The sequence below is a fragment of the Aotus nancymaae genome, unplaced genomic scaffold (assembly GCF_030222135.1).
Source record: "Aotus nancymaae isolate 86718 unplaced genomic scaffold, 86718_ANA_hifiasm-v0.15.2.pri h1tg000059l, whole genome shotgun sequence".
NCBI classification, from domain to species: domain Eukaryota; kingdom Metazoa; phylum Chordata; class Mammalia; order Primates; family Aotidae; genus Aotus; species Aotus nancymaae.
Window position 1 is genome coordinate 66,759,324 of NW_026988473.1, and position 24,331 is coordinate 66,783,654.

Sequence of the window (24,331 nt, forward strand, 5' to 3'; positions counted from 1 at the left end):
GAACTTTAACAGAAGATTCTGCTCTGCTAAAAAGGCCTATCCTAAGATCATGAAGGAGACACTCATTATTTATTAAAGGCCTATGTTTGGCAAGTGATAAATAATTTCATGTAACTTCTACTAAAACAATATTTCTAACTCAAGAACGACTTTGTGATTTCAACAGGACATCAGTGAATGGACTGACAAGCAAGTCCACCATGGGGCATAATAGAGGGCCAGTCTCTTGGCCTAACAACATGCAACCAACCTCTTCCCTGAAAGATGAAGGTGGGATGCACTTGTGGCAGAAGAACAAGGCCCCATTTAAAAAATCATTAACTATGGATTAACAAATATTTACTCAAACATGTTATGAAGGGCAAAATACTACACACAACATGGAATTTAGGTTAATAAGTTACCTGCGCCAATCTCCAAACAAATGGATCCTCCACATCTTTGCCAGCCTCTTATGTAGCCTCTGCTTGACAGAGGCTATTACCTGAAGCAACCTGTCCCATAGTGAACCAACTTTTTGAGAACTGTCTCCCTGACATGGAACCCAAATCTGTGTCCCTACAGCCTCATTCAGTGGGCCTCATTCCACCCCTCTGAACCACAGAGCATCTTGCTCTAATGCACTAGTTGTATTCCCCTTTTTTTCCTAACCAAAATCTCCCCAAATCCTTCAAATATTCTTTAAATGTCTTGCATTTAAAATTCCTTCAGCGGGCTAGTAATGCCTCAATTTGTTTTTAATTTCAAAGTATGGCTTCTGGAAATGACAATAACATTCCAACATAATGGGACTAAGGAGAGGAAATGAAATGCCATCTCCCTTACTCTAACATTGCTATATTAACGTGTTTTGAAGGGATGGTAATTTCTTAGTTCAGTATGAAAAAATTACCAGTGTAAAGAATGTAAAGGAAGGTATCTTTCCTTCTAAACACAAATAGGCTCATGTCACAGAAATGAAATCCAAAAAGAAAGTAAAGAAAACATATCCCTCCCTTATCCCAAAATTAGTATTTAACCATACTGCTTAAATGGAACACATTTGACTGAAGGATGAGAAGCAAATGTTGTTTTACGGCTTTTAATTCTTTAGCTAAGTCTCAAAAGTATCATAGTACAAACATGTCAGGACCATGGTTGAGAAAAGTAACCAGTTGCAGTTAAAACAACAACAAAATTCTAGAAAAAAAGGAATGGCAAACCCTAGATGATCTCTCCCAGAGGCTAATAGAACAATGATCCCTAAATACTCATTACCATGAAATACAGAATTCTACAGGATTAAGAAATTAAAAAAAAATTAGATTTTTGCCTAAATGACAGGTAATAAATCTAAACTTAGGAACATTTCCTCACAGTTCAAAAAGTTCTGCCCACCTTGATTAACTTGTTTTCTGAGTACCATTAGTTGCTGGCTTAATGGAGAAGGCCATTGGTTTGCTATGCAAAAAAAAAAAAAGGAAACATTTTTTCTGATTATGATATTTCATTCATGTGGCTTGGTTTAAAGGGAGATGTTTCACTTTAGTAGGAAGACCAATTCAAAACCATTTACAACTGATATTTATTCAGTATGAGTCATGAACTGAACTTGGTGTGAGATCTGGTAGAATTATGGGCTAGCTTAAAGGGTAATATGGCAAATCATTGGCATAACTGTCACCAGTGTCCTCCCAAGGCATATATATTCATGAATGAAAGAAGTTAAGAACCCAGTCCTTTGTTAAATGTGGTGTCTCTGGCCAACAAGTCTAAATGGCTTAAAGTAAATAATCGTGATCCAAAAATCTTATTTTGGTCAATGGGTTCTACCCTCCTTATAAACTCTAAATAAGAACAGACACATTGTCAAATCAATCCATTTAACTTTCATTTTAGTTTTCTTGCCACTTTACTCAGGGAGAGATAAAAACGTGAAATGATTAAAAGACTGGGGGCCGGGCGTGGTGGCTCAAGCCTGTAATCCTAGCACTTTGGGAGGCCGAGGTGGGTGGATCACGAGGTCAAGAGATCGAGACCATCCTGGTCAACATGGTGAAACCCCGTCTCTACTAAAAATACAAAAAAATTAGCTGGGCATGGTGGCGCGTGCCTGTAATCCCAGCTACTCAGGAGGCTGAGGCAGGAGAATTGCCTGAATCCGGGAGGCGGAGGTTGCGGTGAGCCGAGATCACGCCATTGCACCCCAGCCTGGGTAACGAGCGAAACTCCGTCTCAAAAAAAAAAAAAAAAAAAGACTGGGAACAAGAAAGGCCAGAAAGAGCCCATAGCCTAATATAAGTAATCCACTAAAAAGTAATTGGCCATGCAAATTCAAAAAATATTAATATAATTCGACAGATTTAATAAAAGCATACAATGGGAGAAAAAGCCTTCTATGGGCAAAGCAGAAAATCCTTTGAGGATATAGTCTACACAAAGCCATAATGAAGTATCATTATCAGCAAACTTTTATTTCATAGATTTCCCCAAGCCTGACTCCATGACATGAGTATCATGCATTTTTCATTGGAAACTGAAAAAAGTTTTGCCCTATATTTAATAACTTTATTGAAAGAAGAAAAAGATTATACCAAAAATGGAGGAATACATGAACCCTGGTAGTCTTAGCAGACCAAAGCCGAATTAAACTATAATAAAGCAATTTCTCTTTTTTCATCCACCACTAAATGAGAATTCATTTTTATCTAAAGACTCATCTTAGCAAATATTGCCATGGCAATAAGACTGTTAGGCAAACCAATAAATTTAGGTCCTGGCCTGGATTAAGATGACTGTAATTAGTATCCTTTATTAAGTTCTACTTAAAGGAATTTCTGTTTAATCAAAAAGAGCCTCCCCCCGATCTTGGCACTTAAATATTTATTCGACTAATATTTATTGCACCTACAATATTGTCAGGGATTGTTTTCAAACTTGAGATATATTAGCAGACAAGCATCCATAAGGCCTAATCTGGAATTCACACAACTAAGAAAAAAAGAAACAAAGTCCCACATTCTCATGTGTTCCTGCTGATGGGCCATGGATGGTAAGTTATAGAAAGGTTGGGAGGAGCAACAGGGAAGAAAGAGGCCAAGACCACAGCTTTTTAATCCCATTCTCAGTCTGGCCATGGATATACAAAGAAGGCTAAACCCTAGGGAATAATATAAGTGTGGCCCTAAAAGGTGTTATTCTGCAACTAAATCAGTCCAATCTAACACAGCCATTTCCTCTAAGTTCACAAAGCAACTTTATTTTCAGCACTTGCTACTGTGAGACAAAGTTGGGTCATCATGTGCTGAGAGCACTGGATTTTTGCCCTAAATGACAGGTAATGAATCTAAACTTATTTCCTTACAGTTTAAAAAAGTTCTTTTACCCACCTGGATTAACTTGTTTTCTGAATACCTTTAGTTGCTGGCTTAGTGGAGAGGATGGGGAGGGAAAGGCAACAATTATTATAAATTATTTTGGTTTTATTAAAATGACTTTTCTTTCCTGCAGAGACTGATTCTAAAAGAAAAACAAACTTCTGGGATCCCTTTCTCTTTCCCACAGGATCAGGAAAACACAGTGACACCAACCAAAAGTTATCAGTCCCTTAAAAAATATGCATAATCCCATGTGTGAGAGACTGGTCAATCTGGAATCTGCTAGAGAAATGCTAGAAACGCTTTATGAACATCATGTTTCTACATGACTCATTTCTTTACAATTAAATAGCTTTCAAATGTCAACATATCAGGACTGAGATTGTCACCATCTACAGCAACAGTGGAATTACACATCATATCCTTATTCCATTACTCATCCCTCAGTTATGCTAAGCAGCAAGCTACAGAAACATCTGACAGCATCAACAGCATACAGGCTTAATTATTTTCCCAATTTGCATTTCTATCAGTGAACAAATTGGAAGCTATCAAAGTATGGCACTGAAGAAACAGAAACATATTCAGCAGCACACCTTCCATTTTGAGTCCTGTTTTAAAATTGGCTAAGTAAAGGCATATACACCTCCGTTTGAATTGGAGATCGCACTAACACATGCATATAAGGATGGAAGGGAAGGAAGAAGGGAGGGAGGGAGGGAAGGAGGGAAGAAGAAAAGGAGAGACCAGAAAAACAGAGGAAAAGAGAAAGAAAAAATGAAGAACGCATGGTTAAGCATCTGAGGGTAACATTATTACAAGAAGGAGGGGAAGAAATGACAGTTCGATCTGCTTCCACAAGCAGAATTTTTCTAAGGTTATCATCAAAGATATAAAAATGGGTCGTGAGACTTTTCATCTGTTGCTATTCTCACTTATCATACTAAAAAAATCTACAAAATCCTAAGCCTTGGTCTGTCCAAGATGGAGAGTACCAGGAAGTAAAAGATGTGACCTACTATCAAGGACTGTGCTCTGCTTGGAGCCCTGCACTACAGTCCCTTAATCCACAGTATTTTGGTCATATCTGGTCTGTTTCCTCATACTACTCAAAATGTCTTAGAGCTAAGCTTTTATATCAGAATATCATCAAACATTTATTTATTTTATTTTTCAGTTTGCAAACTTTTTCATTTACTTAAAGGGCTGGAGAGACAAGAGAAGAGAATGGTAGAGATTCAGAGGGGAACATAAAGGGAAAAGTATTCTCTTTTCCCAAAAATCCACCTTTAAAAGGTAGTAATGAGACTTTGAGAAAGAGTGCTGATTCATGGACTTCCCCCATTTTTTTATTTCTATATAATACATTTAAGGACGTCAACGTACTAAAACGTTTGGTCTGTGAAATAGCAGAATCATTAGCACCAAAAGGAGTCACGGAGCTTGTATACATTATTAAAACAATGATTGTTACTGTTGGTCATGGGTAAAGGTTTCATTTCATTTTTACATCCCAAAGTTCTTGAAAGTGCCTGTGGACAAGAGAAATAACACTTTGCAAAATCTCCATGGGGTCATCAAGACGTACCACAGAGACTGTACTTGGCCTTCCCAGTTTTGGTTTATCTGGTAGACAAGAAAACCAGGGCCCCCAGAAGATTACCACCGAAGCCCTAAAGAACAGCTCCCACATGCACCCACTGATGTGCAGGAGGGATCCCTACAGTACATTTCCCCCTGGACTCTGTTCGGGAATGCGCTTTTACTTGCTTTTTTAAAAAACAAAAGCAACATGCTCTGCAGATCATGGAGTGCCTAGTGCAATTTTCTCCTTGCTCCAACTCCAGACTGCAAAAGGGTGAAACCATTATATGTTCTGCTAATGCTGGCCTGTGGTCGAGGCCCTTGGCCTGCCATGCTTTTTGTAAGCTCAGGAGCCCACAGGAGTCAGAAGGTCCGAGAGCGGGAGCCACAGTCATCGCCAAATCTCCCCAGCATCTCGTGGCCCATCAGGGCAGTTGCTGATTCCTTTTGCATCTCTGTGCCTCAGCCTTTAGTTGAAATTACAACAAGTCAAATAGCTGATGCTTTTCCCTTCTCCAGGTAAGGGTGAGGATACATTGTTCACAAGTGTGTTCTGTCTGGCTTCACTGATGAGTCGGCATGCTAAGTCAAGGAAGAGTTTCTCCACATTATCAGATTCCTTGGCTGAGGTCTCCAGATAATACATGTCCTGAGCTTCTGAGAATTCTTCAGCTCGCTGCTGGGAGACCTCTCTCCTTTCAGCCAGATCAATCTTGTTGCCTGTAACAGGCGTAAAATCAAATAAAGAATCATCATTTGACTTTTTGCAGGCTGAGAAGCATCAAAATTCAACTCCAGATCTGAAGTCAAACCAGACAGATGGGCGAGTAAAGCAAAGCAAATGTGACTGTGATTACCAAAATGTTTACTTTAAAATATGAGTGCCATTCATAATGGTAAGGAACTGGAGACAACCCAAATATCCATCAGTAGGGCGCTGACTGAATATACTACAGCCCATCCACAAAACAGAGTATTTGCTGTTGTAAAAATCAGTGAGGAGTATTTCTATATACTGCTATGCAAAGGAAACACTGGGATACACTGTTAAGCAAACAAACAAACAAACAACAAAAAAAGCAAAGCAGAGAAAAGTATATACAACATGCACTGTCTATCCAAGAAAAAGGGAAGGATATGAACACATATATCATATGCATATTTTATTTCTTTATCTTTTAATAGAAGAATAAACCAACATCTTAATTTAAAAGAAAATGGTTACCTAGGAAAGGAATAGGGTTGAGGTGAAAGGAATAGAAACCAGACTTCTCTGAATATACTTTGTTGTGGAGATTTTACTTTAGGAACTTAAAAATGCTTTATTATAATTATACAATTAATTTCAAAATTAAATTTAAAAAGCAATCCCTAAAAACTGAAAGCAAAATTAAACAAATGAACATGTTCATCATATGTGGAATAACCACACAGAGTGTAACCCTTTTTTCCTTTTAACTGAGACAAGGTCTGGCTCTGTTGCCCAGGCTGGAGTGCAGTGGTGTGATCTTGACTTGCTGCAAACTCCGCTTCCAGGGCTCAAGCCATCCCCTCCCACCTCAGCCTCCTAAGTAGCTGGGACTACAGACGTGGACTACCATGTCCAGCTAATTTTTAAAATATTTCTTGCAGAGACAGGGTTTTGCCACGTTGTCCAGGCTGGTCTTGAACTTGTGAGCTCATGCAATCCACCTGCCTCGGCCTCCAGAAGCGATGGAATTATAGGCATGAGCCACCAAGCTAGGCCAACAGAGTATTTCAAGGTGTTTGAGATACAGTAATTTAACTGTGCATCCCCAGTGGTATATAGCCTAAGTACAAAAGAATCGAAGGCAAAATCTTGAACTGTTTAGGTAATCATCTTGGTGGTGGTATTGTTGGTATTACTATTCTGAGGTTGCTGTCTGTTTATTACGGGATAAAGCAAATGAGTAATTATGCTGGTATCATTGGGAACTGGGACTTTTGGCATAGGAAAAAGGAAACATAAGATTAATGAGGTTAAGTAAAATTTCTGCAGTCCTGAATTATAAATAGAAGTATCAGTATGAATAATTCATGATGTATTTTATCTTTAAAAAGTTTTCTACCTACCTTTATTCTCCAGGAAACCTGACAAAGATGTGTCAATTTTATTACCCTGCAACACTGCTTATGGTAAAAATGACACCTCATTGATAAATTACTTCCGGCCTGGGAATTCTATCTATGAATTTATAAATACCTAATGGAAAGCCATAACTTTGGGCTCCCCTGAATGTGGTGACTTCCCTGGAAGAGACTCTGAGAGTTATGATTGTGGAGTTATTATAATAAATATAGGCTCCTATGGGGTATTTAGGCTGCTAGGCCAAGGCAGATCCTCCATTTGTTTGACATGAGCCTTGTTCCCTCACACTAGAATTGTCTGGGGGTTGGGGACTGGGTAGGAGGTCCTGGAAAGGTACGTGGACCGCTACTAGGATTACTTCCACTGAAGAGGGATGCCGGATGCTGATATGCTGTTAAGCTGTGCTTCCTGTCCTGTGTCCTTGTAAGTGAACATGATGTCACATGTGGTCTATGGCAGTCTTGTGAGTCGGAACACTAGCAGAACCTAATAAGACAACCCTCTAGTGGATACTATAGAATACACCACACACATGTACACATACACACAAGCTCTGTCCACTGAAAGAAAACAATGGCCAACCCACTACAGGAGGACTCCTAACACCTAGGTTGTGGCCTCTAAATATGACTTCCCATTGAAAAGAAAGCACTTCTTGAAGAAAGGGCTAATTCAAGGTCTGGGGTAAGAAATGCACAAGATGCGGCTGGAACACTTGCCATACCAGAAAACAAAAAAATTATCCAGCATTCCTGTGGTCATGCCAAAAAGGACTCAGGAGTCCATTTGAAGAAGCTCCCACTGTCAAAGTTGGAACAATGGCTGCATCAATTATAATAATTGCAAGGGACTGAAATACCTCAAATTAATTAATTAATTTATTTATTTATTGAGGCAGAGTCTTGCTCTGTCGCCCAGGCTAGAGTGCAGTGGCACGATCTCAACCCACTGCAAGCTCCACCTCCCGGGTTCAAGAGATTCTCCTGCCTCAGCCTCCCCAGTAGCTGGGATTATAGGCATGTGCCACCATGCCCAGCTAATTTTTTGTATATTTTAGTAGAGATGGGGTTTAACCATGTTGCCCAGGCTGGTCTCAAACTCCTGACCTCAGGTGATCCACCTGCACTGGCCTCCTAAAGTGCCAGAAATTACAGGTGTGAGCCACCTCGCCCGGCCCATTAAATTTATTTAAATCTATAAACTTATAATAATATTACAAATATGAACAGATGTCAACAGTTACTCTTAGAAGATACTGGAGAACCAACTCGCTATCTTGAAAAGTGGTGAATAAAAAGAAAGAATCAAGCATTCTTCTTGCCTGTCCTATGAGAACTATACCTCAGAGTATGATGTATGTAGTGTTTTATCTAAAAAGAAAACCAAAGAAACCCTGACTCTCATCAGGCCTCTAGACTTATCTACAAATCTGCAAGAAATATAGGTGATGGAGGTGATGTCAAATGATACCTCAGGGGTGATAAAACAAAATTTAGACTTGTAAAGCCTACAGGACAAACAATGCATTAGCAATAAATTCTAAGAGAGAAAAAAAAAGGGAGTGAAATTTTCAGAAAAAAGGATGAAAAGACATAGCCATCAATTACAGCATATGGACCTTAGTTGGTGTTCTTTTTTTTTTTTTTTTTGAGACAAGCGAGTCTGGTTCTGTTACCCAGGCCTGAATGCAGTGATACAATCATAGCTCACTGCAGCCTTCAACTTCTGGGGTCACATGATCCTCCTGCCTCAGCTTCCTGAGTAGTTGGGACCACAGGTATATACCACCATGCCTGGCTAATCTCACTATGTTGCCCAGGCTGGTCTGAACTGCTGGGCTCAAGCAATCCTCCTGTCTCAGTTTCCCAAAGCACTGAAATTACAGGTGTGAGCCACCATGCCTGGCTTCTGGGCCTTATTTGGATCTTGATTTGAACAAACAAAAAAAATTCATGAGTCAATCAGGGAAATCTGAATACTAAGTTTTTAAGACTACTAAGAAATTGTAAAGATATTTTAGGTGTAAAAATGGCATTGAGGTTAGGTTTTCTTTTTAAAAATCTATTAGAGATATACACAGATATTGAAACATGAATTAATACAACATCTGAGATTTGCTTAAAAATAATCTGAAGGAGAAGGTGGACAGCATTGCTTAGGAAGAGATAAAATAAGATTGGTCATGGGTTGGTAACTGTGGAAGCTGGGAGATGTGTAGAAGGGGATTCACTATACTTTTGTGTATATTTGAAATTTTCCATAGTAAAACTTTTTTAAAGCCAATTCCTCTTTCAGATTGAACTAATTATCTCCCCTCAAATCTTCACTTAACTTCCTTAGATAAAATCCCAAGTAGTAACACTTTGACTCAAGTTCCCAAAGGCTTTCTGTAAAATAGAAGGTACAAATGCAGACCTCTCAAACGCTCCATGGCAAAGGTTCACCATTGTACAAGAGGCTTTTACAGGGAGCACTAGCTCATAGAAACGCAGATGCTTCACCCAGCAGCCTGAAGGAGAAGTCCAGCAATTTGTTACAACATAACCTATTACAGCTGGACAACTACAGGGCTTGGAGTTGATCTTACATGCTTTGTGACCTTGGGAAAAGAACTTCACCTCTTTGAGTCGTGGTTCCTGACCTGTAAATTAGGGATCATGATACAAAAAGTTCCTAGTATCGTTCCTGACACATATATACCAATTACAACACTAAAGTGTTTACTGAGCTTATTATTGTTAACCATAATTTGTAACTTAACAATGCTTCTAAGGCTCTCTACTCAAATTTCCAAAATTCAGGTATTGCTAGACTATATAGCAACGACCGTTTCTAGGAAGAAAATGTTAACAATCAAATGGTTACTAATACTTTTTCACTACAAATAGAGAAGTGTTTAATGATCTGGTCCATTTCAATGCGTATATCTGTCACCATAGAAAATCTATGGTTGTTTTATGCTTTCCCTCATACTAAATAGAGGCTTTATTCTCCTACAAGATGAAATAAACCACAGCATTTCCCTTACTGGATTCTTTGTGAAACACAGAATTTCTCAAATCAGCCCAAATGTTAGGAAGTCTAAATGTTAGGAAGGAAGAATAACCAAAATCCATTTTTTAGGCAATAAACAATTGCTTCAATAATGAATTCCTTATCAACTTAAAAGATAGTTTTCTTCTAGAACAGCCCTTTCTGTCATCTTGTAATTAGACTTTTAAAATTTTTAGCAGCTCACATAACTTTCATGGCCATCCAACTTCTTCCCTAGAGCCTACGTTGATAGAAAAATCAATCAGCAATGTTTTCTACTTTATTTTTCTAAACCATCACCCTGGGAAAGGACCTATTTCATTTTCTCTTCAATTACAGAAGAACTGAAGGTTGACTGCATGAACTATTAGCTATGGACTATATTCTTGGAAGGTACCAATGTATGAGCTTTATGTGATTATAAATCCTCTGATGCCCACAAATCAATTTCCCTCCTCTTTAGCCCTTACTTACCCACTAACACAGTGATGACCTTGTTGCTGGCATATTGTTCTATCTCCCGCAGCCACTCAGGAAGGCAACGGAAGGATTCCTCACAGGTAATGTCATAGGTGAGGATCAAGGCATTGGCGCTTCGGTAATAACTCTGGGTAATGGACCGAAATCTCTCTTGACCTGCTGTGTCCCAGATCTGTAGCTACAAAGGCATAAGAGAAGAATCAGGTAGAGAAGGATCAGGTTGGAGAAAAAAAGAAAAAAAAGCTTTGCCTTGTTTTAGTTTGGAAATGGGAACACCTTTACCCAAATAATTTCATGGTTATTTTCTACCCTAAAATAAAAAAAAATTTTTTAAAGCACTTAAAATTAAAAAAAAAAATTGTTGGGTGTGTTTCTGGTTAGGGAGAGGGGCTTATTTTGTTTTGTTTTGTTTTTTCTTTGTTAAGAGTTTCCTTTTTATTCTTAAAAAAAAATAAAAATAAAAATAAAATTCATCAAGCCTTTATTATGTGCCAAGCTCTATTCTAAGCATTTTACCTCACTTATTCCTCAAAATAACCCTATGAGGTGGATACTATTACAATACCCATTTCTTGCATGAAGAAACTGAGGCACAGTGAGATTAATTAACTTCTTCAGCATCTCATAGCCAGTATGTCCCAGAACCAATTCAACCAGGCATTGTGATCCCAGAGTCCATGTTCTTAACCACAATGCCTTATTACAAAAGGCACGATACAGGGCAAGCTGTTATCCTGTGACTGCTGGCATTTAGTTAGCAACTGGAGGGAGATCCAGCCTCATCACTTTTCCAGTTCAGAATTCAAATGAATGTATTAAAGTATTATCTTTGTTAAAGAAAACAGGAATAATGCCATGGCAGACAATATAATTTCCCTTCAGGTCTCTAAAGCTCTATGACTTTGGCCAAGTCACTTAATCTCTTTGGGCTTTGATAATTTCTTTACAAAAAGTGGTTACTAACACACAACCTGCTAAAGGTTCACTTTGTCTGCAGTTGTCTACCAGTTCTAAGTCCTAATAACTAATAATTCTAATAACAAAGAAGAAGACAGTACTTCTTAATTCTCCCTGAATTTCCCTGCACAGAGTAGACAACTACCGAAAACAACTATCCTCCAGAGAGGCTGCTAAGTGTAGAGCAAATCACAAGGCCTCGAGAAATAAGAACATCAACGAAAATAATAAGCTTTCCTTCTAACTGCACAAATTTTGCAGGTCTCAGGTGTATTCATGTTCAGGGACATAAGACTGCTTCCTCAGGAGGGCATTCCAGAACCTTCAGATTAGGCTAGGTTCCCCACCCCCCATCCCACACAGTCTCTCTTGCAATACATCCTGTCATTGTCCCTCATGGCACCTGACACGCCTGAATCATTTATTTGTAAAATTTGTAATAATTTGTTTAATAGCCATCTTTCCCACTAGACTGAAAGCTTCATGAGGGAGATGTCATGGTCCATTTTACTCATCAAACAGAGCACCTGACAAACAGGAGGTGATCAAATATTTATTGGCAGTCTCATTTAATCTTTACAACAACCCAGTGAGGTAGGCAAGTATACACCTCCCCGTATTAATGGAAACTCTGGTTCCTAACTAACTGGTTACACACAAAGCTAGGACTTGGCGTCTAGGCCTTCTATTTCCAGTTGAGGACTCATTCCATGCTCCCACGCTGCCGTTGCCACCAAAGACTAATTTAAATGTGCATCTGTATCCAAAGAGGATGGAATCTGTTGGTGTCACCCTCTGCTCATAACAGCTTAGCTAAAGAGACTGCTGAGTGACCCGCAGTCCCTGCCATGAATCAGCAGCACACAAACGCTCTCCTTGATCTGAAGTTGCAGCTGCTCTTTGATGATATACATGAAAGCCTGTGTATGCTAAAGGCCACCATACAGATGTTATGGTTTTTGCTGGGACAAAGGCGATTTCTCTTCTCTGCCTCAAACCTAGGGACATGGTTCCTCTCTGCCAGATTGTGTCTTAGAATAACGGACTATTGTTTGAAAGCTGCACTGAGCCCCTAAAACACTTGTGATTGCGATGTAGGTACTGTTCGGCATTAGAAATCAGTGTGTTCTCACATCTTGAGAACAACTTTGAGGGTTAAAGCCGCTGAAATATTTTCTAGAACAGTGATTGTGTGACCGTGACAAGATATGTTACCTTCTCATAGGGGGATGCCTGTTTCTACCTAACAGTTGATTATTGAGGATATTCACATTCTACTGCCTTTGTTACTCAGCTTGGTTTTGCCATTCTCTGCAATTCATTTGTGTGTTTCAGCATGTATAGGACATTAACATATGCAAGGCACTGTGCTAGGCACAGGGAGTATAAAAAGATGAATATAACACAGAGAGGATATAAGGATGAATAAAATCATCCCTGATTTCAAAAAGCTCATAGTCTATAGGAAGGAAACACACAGTTAATTGACTATAGTAGAATATAAGACGTTCTATTAAAAAGGAAGAAAGTGTCCCCTGCTGTTAGTCTCATGCCTGTCAATGTTTTCAGTGCTGCAGCCACGGGCTTTCTGACCACTCTCGCCTCTAGCATGGGGCTACATTGTCTACTGTCTTCTTCACACCACTACTTAACCTCCATTGCCTCACCGTCACAATAATGTACCGCAATCATTGGCTTACTACTCTACTACTGAGTTCTTTGAGAGCAAAGGCTGTCTTCTATTTGACCTTATGCCCCCCGTACCTTCCTAGCATAGTACCTAGTATGGGGTAGAAACAGTTGAACGATGGCTAACTAAATGAACAAAGGATTGTGGAATCACAAGGGAGGAATTGATCAATTTTGCTCAACAGATTAGTAGGGTATTAAAGAAGATTTCACAGATGGAGCTAGATGTTAGTAAGTTCCTAAGGGGCAGTGATGCTTTACTACCGCAGTGCTTGGCACAAAACATTTACTACAATACAGGATGAAAGAATGAATGGATGGACAGATGACTGAAGAAACAAATATATACTTTCCTGACTCCTATCTATGAACATAGATCTGATTGGAGAGAGAGACAACAGATCTTCTATTTCTATTATGATTAACATCCTAAGGTTAAAATGGTTTAAACTGAGTTTAGAGTTTTGCTTATTACTCTAGACCAAGGCAGAAGGATTACTTGAGCCCAGGAGCGATTAACGTGGCAACATAGTGAGACCCCATCTCTACAAAAAATAAAAATAAATAGCTGAGTGTGGTGGCACACACCTGTAGTCCCAGCTACTTGGGAGGCTGAGGTGAGAGGATCACTTGAGCCTAGGAGGTCAAAGCTGTAGTGAGTTGTGATTGCACCACTGCACTCCAGCCTAGGCAAGAGAGCAAGACTCTGTCTCAAAAAAAAAAAAAGGATGACAATAAAACAACAACTGTGCAGTTTTTCCCTTTTCTAAGAAAGGATTAAATAAGTTATTCCTCAGGCCAGGCGCGGTGGCTCAAGCCGGTAATCCCAGCACTTTGGGAAGCTGAGGCAGGTGGATCACAAGGTCAAGAGATCGAGACCATCCTGGTCAACATGGTGAAACCCCGTCTCTACTAAAAATACAAAAAATTAGCTGGGCACGGTGGTGCGTGCCTGTAATCCCAGTTACTCAGGAGGCTGAAGTTAAAAAAAAAAAAAAAAAAAAAAAATTATTCCTCATATGCCTATATGTTAATGAAGCCCTTAAATCAATGTGGCTGAAGAGGGCCATTCTGTATCTTTATTTTATATATTCGGCTTGAAAGAATCACAGGCAAGTGGATTTGGACTGGATTTGGGAGATGAGCCAACTGTCACTTTTTATAGATAAAGTTCTAGAAGCCTGAAGAGGTACTGGAGACAGCAAGTGTGCTGTGAATACAAATATAAGTATGACACAAACCTTGCTCTTGGGAAGCCTGTGGCCTTGTGGTGGAGTCAGATGTTATAAAAAGATCAATTTTTGCAGAATGTAATAAGGACTAAGCACTTTAAAATAAGGTTTGCAGAAAGTAGAATAAATGGAATATCTATGCCTGGGAATTCAGGAAAGAAAAATAAGCCTGTTCTTTAACAGTAGGGACCATTCCTTATTCACCCTTATTTATGGCCAGTGCCTCGAAGGTAGTAGGCACTAGTATTTCTGATAAAATAAATGAACTCTCTCTCTCTCTCACACACACACACACACATACACACACACACACACATATATGCATTTTATATATGCATTCATATATATGAATGGAAAACCAAAACATCTGGAAGTAAAATGCATGAAACAGTAGTTATCTTTACCTAACTTCCTGGGTAACTAACTCCCCTCCACTGGGATAACAGAACGCTACAAAAGACGCTTCCCCTCAATCCTGAGCACGCTCTCCTTCCTGTCCCCACAGCCTACCTAGTTCCTTCTCTCCACCACCCCCCACTATTTTTTTTCACTTTCTAGTTAGCATTTACATGGATTTCATACCCTGCTTTTATCTTCCAGCACTCCTGCTCCCCATTTACTGCTGTATTTGGTGTGGATGTCTCTGCAGTAGGAGCTATTTTAAGGAGTCAGGGCTGGAAGAGACACTGAGAGAGCTTCTGGCCCTGACTCAAGGGCCTCCCCTGTGATGGCAAGTATCTAGAAAATGCTGAAGAGCATTATGGAGCTTCTCTGCTCTTCCCAAGGCACTCAAAGGAAGGAGAGTATGTACGTATGGGAGAAGGATGCAAATAAATGGACCCAAACATAGGATGCTTAGGTTGGGAATAAGGTAGAACTCTAAAATGCCAGTTTTCATTGTGCTGCTGATGTGCTATCCTTCTTATCCTTCCTTTCCTTCCCTCCCTCCCCCACCTTCCTTCCTTCCTTCCTTTTCTTTCCCTTTCCTTCCTTTTCTTTTTCTTTCTTTCTCTTTCCCTCTCTCTCTCTCTCACACACACACACACACACACACACACAGATAAAACTGCTCTATCACCCTGACTAGAGTGCAATGGCACGATCATGGCTCACTGCAGTCTTGCTCTGTCACCAGGCTGGCATGCAATGGCACAATCATAGCTCACTGCAGACTCAACTTCCCAGGCTCAAACAATGCTCTCACCTCAGCCTACCAAGTAGCTGGGACTACAGGCGCACGCCAGCATGCCCAGACAATTTTTTGTCTTTTGAAGAGATGGAGTCTCACTATGTCTCCAACTCCTGGCCTCCCAAAGTGTTGGGATTACAGGCGTGAGCCACTGTACCCAGCATGGGGTATCACTTCTTGCTGTAAGGCTTAGCTCTGAAGAGTGCATGGTGGAATTTCAGCAACTCTGAACCACAGGTAGATCACAGTGCTAAACATCAGTACATCTACCCTCCTTCCAGGTGATTTAGTCTTGCTTCATGTTTCTTTCCATCACCTTTCTCCTTTCCTTGCTCCAGGTGATAGGCCTAGTGTGCCTTTCTTCCCGTCTTCTTTCATGGCAAGGGAGAGACCCCAGAAAGGCAGTGGGGTGTCCTGGTTGGTGAAATGGGTTTAAATCCTGCCTGCCCACCTTCCTATACTTATCTATGTGCAGCCATTGATAAGTAAGTTCTTTAACCTCTCTGAAGCCAGTAAAACAAGGATAATACCACTTAGCTCACAGGTTTACAGTAAGGACTAAGCTAAATATAACACATGTAAAAGCACCCAGCAGAGGCACTGACTGATCACAGGTACTCAGTAAACTTTCTCTCCTTTCTCCTGTTCCCGAACACACCACACTTCTTCCAGGTACCAAACCATCCAGGAGCCACAACGGCTGGAAGGGCAGGAAGCAGGGGGTAGAGAGCATGTATCCTTTCCTGTATCCCTCATTTAGTGTCTTTCCTTTTCAGAGATAAGAATATGAAAAAAAAAAAAAGAGTATGATAGGAGACGGGATCATTTAAATAAGTGATTCAGAATGAAATGACCCATAACAAAACGTAGAAATCAGGAGGCTCTTTCGTGGGGCTGCAGTTTAGAGGAGGTAGCACCTGCTTACTGCGCCAGCTCAAGAGATCCAAAAAGAAGTTTCTTCCTTGTCTTTATGTCACTTGTGACATGACAGGAGACAGGATAAACTTGCCTTAGCCATTCTCTGTCTTCTAATCTGTATACACATCATTCAAAATTCTTTCCTTCCCCCATAAAAAAGACTAGAAGAACTGTTTGAAAATAAGCTATTATGGCTGAGTGCATTGTTTCAATGTGGGTTTCAATTAGGAGATTGAATAAACGTTACGAAAGCACTACTTTCCCTAACCTCTCACACGGCACATGACCACCTTAGTGAATAGTTAGCACCTTACCTTTACTTTTTCACCATTAATCTCCACTGTCTTAATCATAAAATCAACTCCAATTGTGGCTCCTTGACCTGGGGGGAAAAGACCCTGAAGAAGAAATAATAGAAAAGAACAGCTAAGCAAATACTTTAATTAAATGAAATTCTTTCTCCTCTTCCCCAGCACCACCCATCACCAGGTCCTTCCTTCAGCTGAGCTAACTGGGAGAAGAGATAACTCTGGCTCCTGTCAAGGGAGTCCCGTGCAACTTTGTATGTATGTCTTGAGGGAAAGAGAAAGGAGGGAGAAAGTGGGAGAGGAAAATTCTGAAAGAAGAGGAAAGAGATGGGGGACAGGGAAAAGGAGAGAAAGACAGGTGAAGGAGAAAATTGAGAAAGGGCAGGGGAACGTGATTTTAAGAATGAAACAGAAAAATCGGACATGAGGATAAGAAGGGCATGCAACCACAGGGATGAGATCAGAATTGGAAGGGTGGGGGCAAACAGATAGGTTCTTTCTAAGAGGGAAAATCAAGGATACTTAAAACTAGTTATCAGTCCTGAGCATGGACAGCTGCAGGAGTGGGCAACAATATGAAAAAACAAAAACTCAGCATGAGTAAGACAGGAATAAGAGAGTTTTGGGATCTGTCTTTTTGGATCTCCTGAAGCTTCTGAATTTTCCTTTGCCTCAGGGTGATCACTATTTTTCTCAGTGCAATGTACCATGCATATATAATTACATGGGATCAAAGCCAATGACACTGGGAAGATAATCTAAGAAAATTAAGTCATCAAGGAGACAGTGAGGTAGAAACAGCACTAAACCAGGAGGCAGCAGCCTTAGGATCTCTTTGTAACCTCAGACACACCACTCACCCTCTCTGGGCCTCAAATTCAATGAGTTTGAGGCTGATGTAAGCCATTTTAAACCAAATAAACAAAATGCTTTACTTCAAACTGGAAACTTAACCAGAAAGATGGGATTTTAACAAAGTCACAAGTATAATTTATGCAATTTACTGTTACATAATTGTTTCCTACAAGCTTAGGGAGGGAGTTGGGGGTAGCAAGAAATTCTATCAAAAAAGAACTCTTCACCCAATTTCTCCAGAAATTAAAGTAAAATGGACTTTATGAATTCTGGCAACTATGACTCAGACACCTTTAATTAAGAGTTCTTTAATTAAAGTTTTAGCTTAAACGATTGACCTTCAAACCAAAAGAAAATGTTCTACTGCATGTCTGCAAAAGTTGTAAACATAAACATTCATAACTTTACTTTCAAATATTGAACCAATTTTCTTCTGTTTTGGCTTGGCTCAGATGCAAAAGCTGCCAAGCTTCAAGTTTATAGCTCCAGATGTTTTGCAGCTCAACAAATGCCAAAAAATTAAACAAATTCTTCCCTTCCCCAAACCCTTGTGCCTAAAAAACAGCCAATTCATTTTAACTGTCTGCTAAATAACAAAAACAAACATAATTCTGCCTCTGAAATAAGAGTTTATGGTGGAGATGAGGGGACAGGAGGGGTAAAATGTAGACACAAAAGACAAATAAGAAAGAAGAAAAATGTGCTTATTGGCAAAAATTACTATTGAAAATAGAGACATTTTCATATCTAATGACAGAGTTTATGCTTCTTTTTTTGGAGACAGAGTCTTGCTCTGTTGCCAGGCTGGAGTGCAGTGGTGTAATCTCGGCTCACTGCAACGTCCACCTTCTGGGTTCAAGCGATTCTTCCACCTCAGCCTCCGAGTAGCTGGGACCACAGGTGTGTGCCACCATGCCCGGCTATTTTTTGTATATTTTTAGTAGAGGCAGGGTTTCACCATGTTGACCAGGATGGTCTCGATCTCTTGACCTCGTGATCCACCCACCTCGGCCTCCCAAAGTGCTGGGATTACAGGTGTGAGCCACCGCGCCTGGCCAAGTTTGTGCTTTTAAAGAGAATGGTATCAGAAGTTAGAATGTATAGGAGACAGAAATGATCAGGCTGAAAATCTGGAATCCAGGTTCTAATCCTAGCCTTGCCACTCTATCTAATCTCACAATATGAAATCCTAAGCAAGGCATTTAGCCCCTCTAGATCTGAGCTTTTCATCTATAAAGTGAGAGAGGTAGGTTGAATAATGGAGGTAGGTTGAATAATCTCTAAGTGACCTTTTACTACTAAGACAAGGGCAAGGAAACTTTTTTGATAAAGAAACTGAAAACTTCGCTACAGCTTTGCAGTCTTATACTTTTGTCAAAAGCAGAAAATATTACTAATGTTAGGTAGAAGTAAAACCCAGTTGGAGTTTCCAATATATCTCCAAGGTGGCTGACTGAGCCCAGATGCCTATTAGCTTGTTACTTTTGATTTCACGAGGCCAAGGCTTAGTAAGAAGCATGGGTTCTGTTCTGTGTTCACGTATCAGGGAAAAACCCTGATATTTCCAAAGTGACTCTAGGCCCTATAGCTGTTTGTTATTCAATCTGCCTCTCTCGTTTTCCATAAAACCACAGACTGTCAGAGCTGGAAGGGGCCTTGGAGCTCACCCAGCCTCTAATGTGCAACAGGGAGTCCCAGGAAAGGGAGGTAACTTGCCCGGGCTCACAGAGCAAGCCAGGGGCAGAACCAGGATTAAGACCCACGTCTCAACTCCCAAGCCAGTGCTCTTTCCACAGAACCAGGCTATCCTATGCCTTAGATAGAGGAGCAAGTCCCAACTTGCTGAACAAGTACTTTATGAAAGTTCAAGATACATATGTAGTGGTCCTAAAAAGGGTACCATTCATATTTTTCAGGGGAAAACATACAAAAAAGGTCAACTTTGGAATGATTTCTCACTCATTTCTATATAAAAGCAGTATATATTCTCCACCAGTGATTCTCAAAAGGGCAGTCCAAAAGGGAACTTGTACTTTGATCATATGATAAGAATTCAATCCAGAGGGACCGCTCAATTCAGTTCAGATAATTCTTCACTATTCTCATTTCATTCCCACTGAAGAGATTTAGAAAATTGGCCTATTTGGTTCTAAATGAAAATGATTCACTCAAGTTTCCTGGGAGGATGCAAGGGGGCACAGACAGAGATTGGACTGGTTTAATCTGTATTAGAGTTTTAAAAAATTTAATAATAGGTTCAGTTTGATGTCCAGATTCATTTGTTTCCACCTGGGGATTATTAACTAGTATCTTACTTTTATGTAATAATTTAGTTTTGATACTGCACACTGACAGCAAAACCACTTGCCTCTGTCATTAAAGGAAGCAAGAAGAGGCGTGGGAGGGTTGGTGGAGACCCCCAGGGCCATGCTCTCTTGAAGTGGTTTTAAAACCCCTTGTCTAGGCCAGAAAGCAGATGCAGCTTTCAAAGGATGAATTAGGAACTCATAGCTAAGATGCTGGCATTGGGACTGGTCATCCATCTTGACAGATTCCCCCAGTCCCTCAGGCTAGACTGAGAAACCCAACCCCTCGGGCTTCCCGGTTCCCTTACCTGAGTGAATCTTCGGACGAGGCACGTCTTCCCCACACCAGCGTTGCCAATTAAAACAATTTTGAACAGGAAATCATAATCTTCCATACTCATTTACACAGCTGGAAGGCAAACACAGGCAAAAGTGAGAGGGGTCCAGACAGACTTGCCCACAGAGCTCCAGCTGCACCAGCTTTGTCTCCTGGGGAACAGGTCTGACTCATTTAAAGAGCAATTTAAAGCTCCCCTCCGGTGACCCTGCCAGTGAGAAACACAGATGTTTGGTCACAGACGGACTTTATTCCTTCCCAGCTACCTCATGCCACAGAGACTAAATGACGCAGATGTCCTTTCACCTGGTAACCTTTATTCCTCCAAGCTGTCATGGCTCAGGTTCCTCCTGCGATAAATCTGTTTTCTTTTAGCATGAAAAGGAGATTACAAATCTATGTGCAGGCAAGCTGGGGTGCAAAGAAGCAAGGACAACAGCGAGCCCATCCATAGTTTAAAGGAAGTTTATAGAATGAGTATGACTCTGGGAAGAAGTGCTAGTGACTAAAAGACTGAATGAAGGAGAATAAAGAGGAAGGAACTATGAAGGGCCCTTTTAGTCTCCTGCTTCTGGAAGTCTTAGGGTCTTACCAATGGGAGTCATAGCCACCTTTCCCCTCTACCTCCTACACATCTCCTGCCAGCTATGCTGATGCTACAGAGCCTCCCAAAGTGCCTGTCTGTTTCCTCCTCTGGGCTTTGCTATGTGCCATTTCTTCTGCCTGGGATGCCTCCCCTTCCATCCCTTCTGAGTCTTGAAGTCTTTGAAGGTCCAATGCCGGCATCTCTTTTTGAATCTCTCACTGATCTTTGCCAAATAAAGTCCAACACTTTCACCATTCCTCTGTCCTAAAACTTCACTTGCTGTATACAATTGTTTGTTCAAATATCTGCCTCATCCTTCAGGGATGGGATTATGCCTTTCAGCTCTATTTCCTTGCCCCTGAGACAGAGTTACACTTTGTAAATGTCTATCCTATGGAAAGAAAAAATTAATCGGCATGTTGTTTATGTGTAGGCTTTAGTTTTTCCAATTGTGCTAAAAAGACTATGACTAAAAGGGCATACTAAAAGAATGCCCTGTCTAATTCAGTGTCCTGCTATGAAGATTTTTAAAAACTTTCAAAAGAACCTTATACAAAAATTACCCACATGTGGTGGCACATGCCTGTAATCCCAGCTACTCAGGAGGCTGAGGCACAAGAATTGCTTGAACCTGGGAGGCGGCGGTTGCAGTGAGCTGGGAGATCACACCACTGCACTCCAGCCCAGGTGACAAAGCGAGGCTGATACCCATAAAGCCCTATCCTGGTAAAAGTAATTGTAATCTACTGGGTGCCTACTATAGTACTCTGCTATCACCATAAGAAATACAGAGAAAAGACAATGTTGCCCTCCAGACCAACATGAGAAAAGTTAAATAACACTTTGAGCCCACAGTGGAGCTCTTTTCTTAAGGTGTAGGCAGAACAGGCCCAGTAGACTCTGGAGAGAAAGGAAACCGGCAATTAGGGAGCGCATGACGGGGAAGAGTGCTTGGAAGAGTAGAGAAGCCTCAGGGTCACTCCTACCAGCAGACTCAAATGCCTGCAGGCTTGCAGGGCAGAGAGCAGAGCCCAATCAGCGGAACCTGTCAAGTAGCCAGGGGAGTAAATTCCCTGTGTGCAAAGATGATGTCTGTGTAGATTTCAATTAATCCTTGGAAAAATGACTGACCACCAAGCCAACATGTAGGTGGCAGTTCATGGGGTTCCATCCCAGTTCATTGGGACTGTGAAGGAAAAACATTTCTCTGTATAAGAATCTGGGTCCATAAGCAGTGGTAGCACTATACTTGGCCCTTTATGTATATTTCAATTTGTTTCTACAAGTATATAAGGTTTATATTTACTAACATATTATCTATTTTACAGGTTAGTGAACTGAGGTTAAAGGATATTAAGAGGGTGGCCTGAAATCATAAAGCTAAGAGCCAGACTTCATGTTCCAAAGGCATATGGTATCACAGCAAATGGAGCCAGAGAGACCGAGGTTCAAATCCTGGCTACACTGACCTTCTAAGCCTATGTCTTTGGACAAATGACAATTTTTCAAAACCTCAGCTTCCCCGTCACCAAAATGGGGCTAATAACACCTATAGCACAGAATTGTCATGCTTGAAAGAAAGAATGGGAGCCCCTAAGGACAGTCCCTGGTTCTTTGTCACCCAAACTCCTTAAAATGATTCTCAAGTTTTCCATGACGTGGTTCCTGCTGTCATTGCCAGCTCTATCTCCTACTACTGTCCTCACAATCCACAGTTGCTTAAACACCATGGGATTGCTTTTCTCCTCAGACCTTCACATATATTGTTCTGTCTGCACAGAACACAGAACACAACTGACCCTGGCACCCTCCCCACCACCCCAAGCCTCCTCTAGATCTCAACTTCAACATGACTTCCTCCAGGCTGCTCCTCTGACTACGAGGGGCCTGGGCTTCCCTGCTCTAGGCTCCCACAATGCCCTCCTCCTCTCCTCTGTAAACTCACCATATTACCTATAATTAATTATTCACATATTTCACACTCCGGCCCCATCCCTCAGCACCTCAGCCCCACACACATGCACACTCATGAGGGCAATGAGGTGTCTGGTTCAGTCCAGATCCTCACCCCTCCCCATCATCATCATCTCATTCTATATTACTCATTTAATCCTCAGAACGACTCTATGAGATGGATGCTACACTATGTGTATCCCAACTTGGTAGAGGGGGGTGCTGAGACACAAGAGAATTTAAAAAAGCAGTCATAAGGTCCCATGGCTGATAACCAGTGGAGCTGAGATTCACACCCAGTTAACCTGGCTCCCGCATTCATGTCCTTGAACCACTACCCAAGTGTCTTTCACAATGCTGGCTCAGAGCAACAGCTCAAAAAAGATGGATGAATTACATGATGAAGGACAAGCACTTAACTAATGTGATTGCCCTTTCCTTTTTCCCTCTGGCTTCAAATACAAAACTCTACCACCCTGTAGGAGTTTAAATAATAATCAAAGTCAAACTCCTGATAAACACTCACAGACACGGTATGTCAACTAAAATTCAATAAAGCTATTAGAAAGAAAAAGAATAAACTCACGGAAAGGCACAAGGACAGCAGGAAGACACGAGGCTCTGCGGACCACAGCTCCCTGCTTTCACAAGCCCATAAGAAACAGGAAACACGGGACTGGACTGCATTCTTTTTCTGTGCCTAGACTGTTTGACACACACTCGTTTCTACATCTTTGCTGGAGGTCAAAAAACCAAAGCAGGAAATCCAGAGGAGAGTGACAAAAATACATACTTTAGAAACAGGGCTCCTAAAAGAGGTTAATAGTGCCCAAATTATGCACCTTTAGAAAAAGAAGGTGAAAAAGAGGCTTTGTCATAGTGAACATTATCACATGTGGTTACCACCTAGAGCAAGCCTCAGAATAAAAGTTAAGACACTAACCCTTTCTATAAGAAATTACTCAAGGTCGGGCGCGGTGGCTCAAGCCTGTAATCCCAGCACTTTGGGAGGCCGAGGCGGGTGGATCACGAGGTCAAGAGATCGAGACCATCCTGGTTAACATGGTCTCTACTAAAAATACAAAAAAAAATTAGCTGGGCATAGTGGCGCGTGCCTGTAATCCCAGCTACTCAGGAGGCTGAGGCAGGAGAATTGCCTGAACCCAGGATGTGGAGGTTGCGGTGAGCCGAGATCGCGCCATTGCACTCCAGCCTGGGTAACAAGAGCGAAACTCCATCTCAAAAAAAAAAAAAAAAAAAAAAATTACTCTAATGCTGTTGAACGTTTTTGTTTGTTTGTTTTGCTTTCTTTCGAGACAAGATCTTGCTCTACTGCCCAGGCTGGAGTGCAGTGGCATGATTATGGATCAAGCAATTCTCCAGCGTCAGCCTCCCAAGTATCTTGGATTACAGGTGCAAGCCACTGTGCCCAGCTAAT

General features: G+C 40.9%; 1 protein-coding gene across 3 annotated transcripts in view; it reads right to left on the reverse strand.

Annotated features, from left to right (window-relative positions):
* Window positions 1-3,339: 3,339 nt before the first annotated feature.
* Window positions 3,340-24,331, reverse strand: part of RAB30 (RAB30, member RAS oncogene family) — a 97,312-nt gene continuing 76,320 nt past the window's right edge. For all 3 annotated transcript variants that reach the window (XM_012469566.2, XM_012469567.3, XM_064365347.1), the window contains exons 2-5: window positions 20,326-20,426; window positions 16,863-16,946; window positions 10,558-10,741; window positions 3,340-5,660 (exon numbers count right to left, since the gene is read on the reverse strand). In XM_012469566.2, coding sequence (XP_012324989.1) covers window positions 5,410-5,660; window positions 10,558-10,741; window positions 16,863-16,946; window positions 20,326-20,418 — 612 coding nt within the window. In that variant the 5' untranslated portion in view covers window positions 20,419-20,426 and the 3' untranslated portion in view covers window positions 3,340-5,409. The remainder of the gene's footprint in view (window positions 5,661-10,557; window positions 10,742-16,862; window positions 16,947-20,325; window positions 20,427-24,331) is intronic.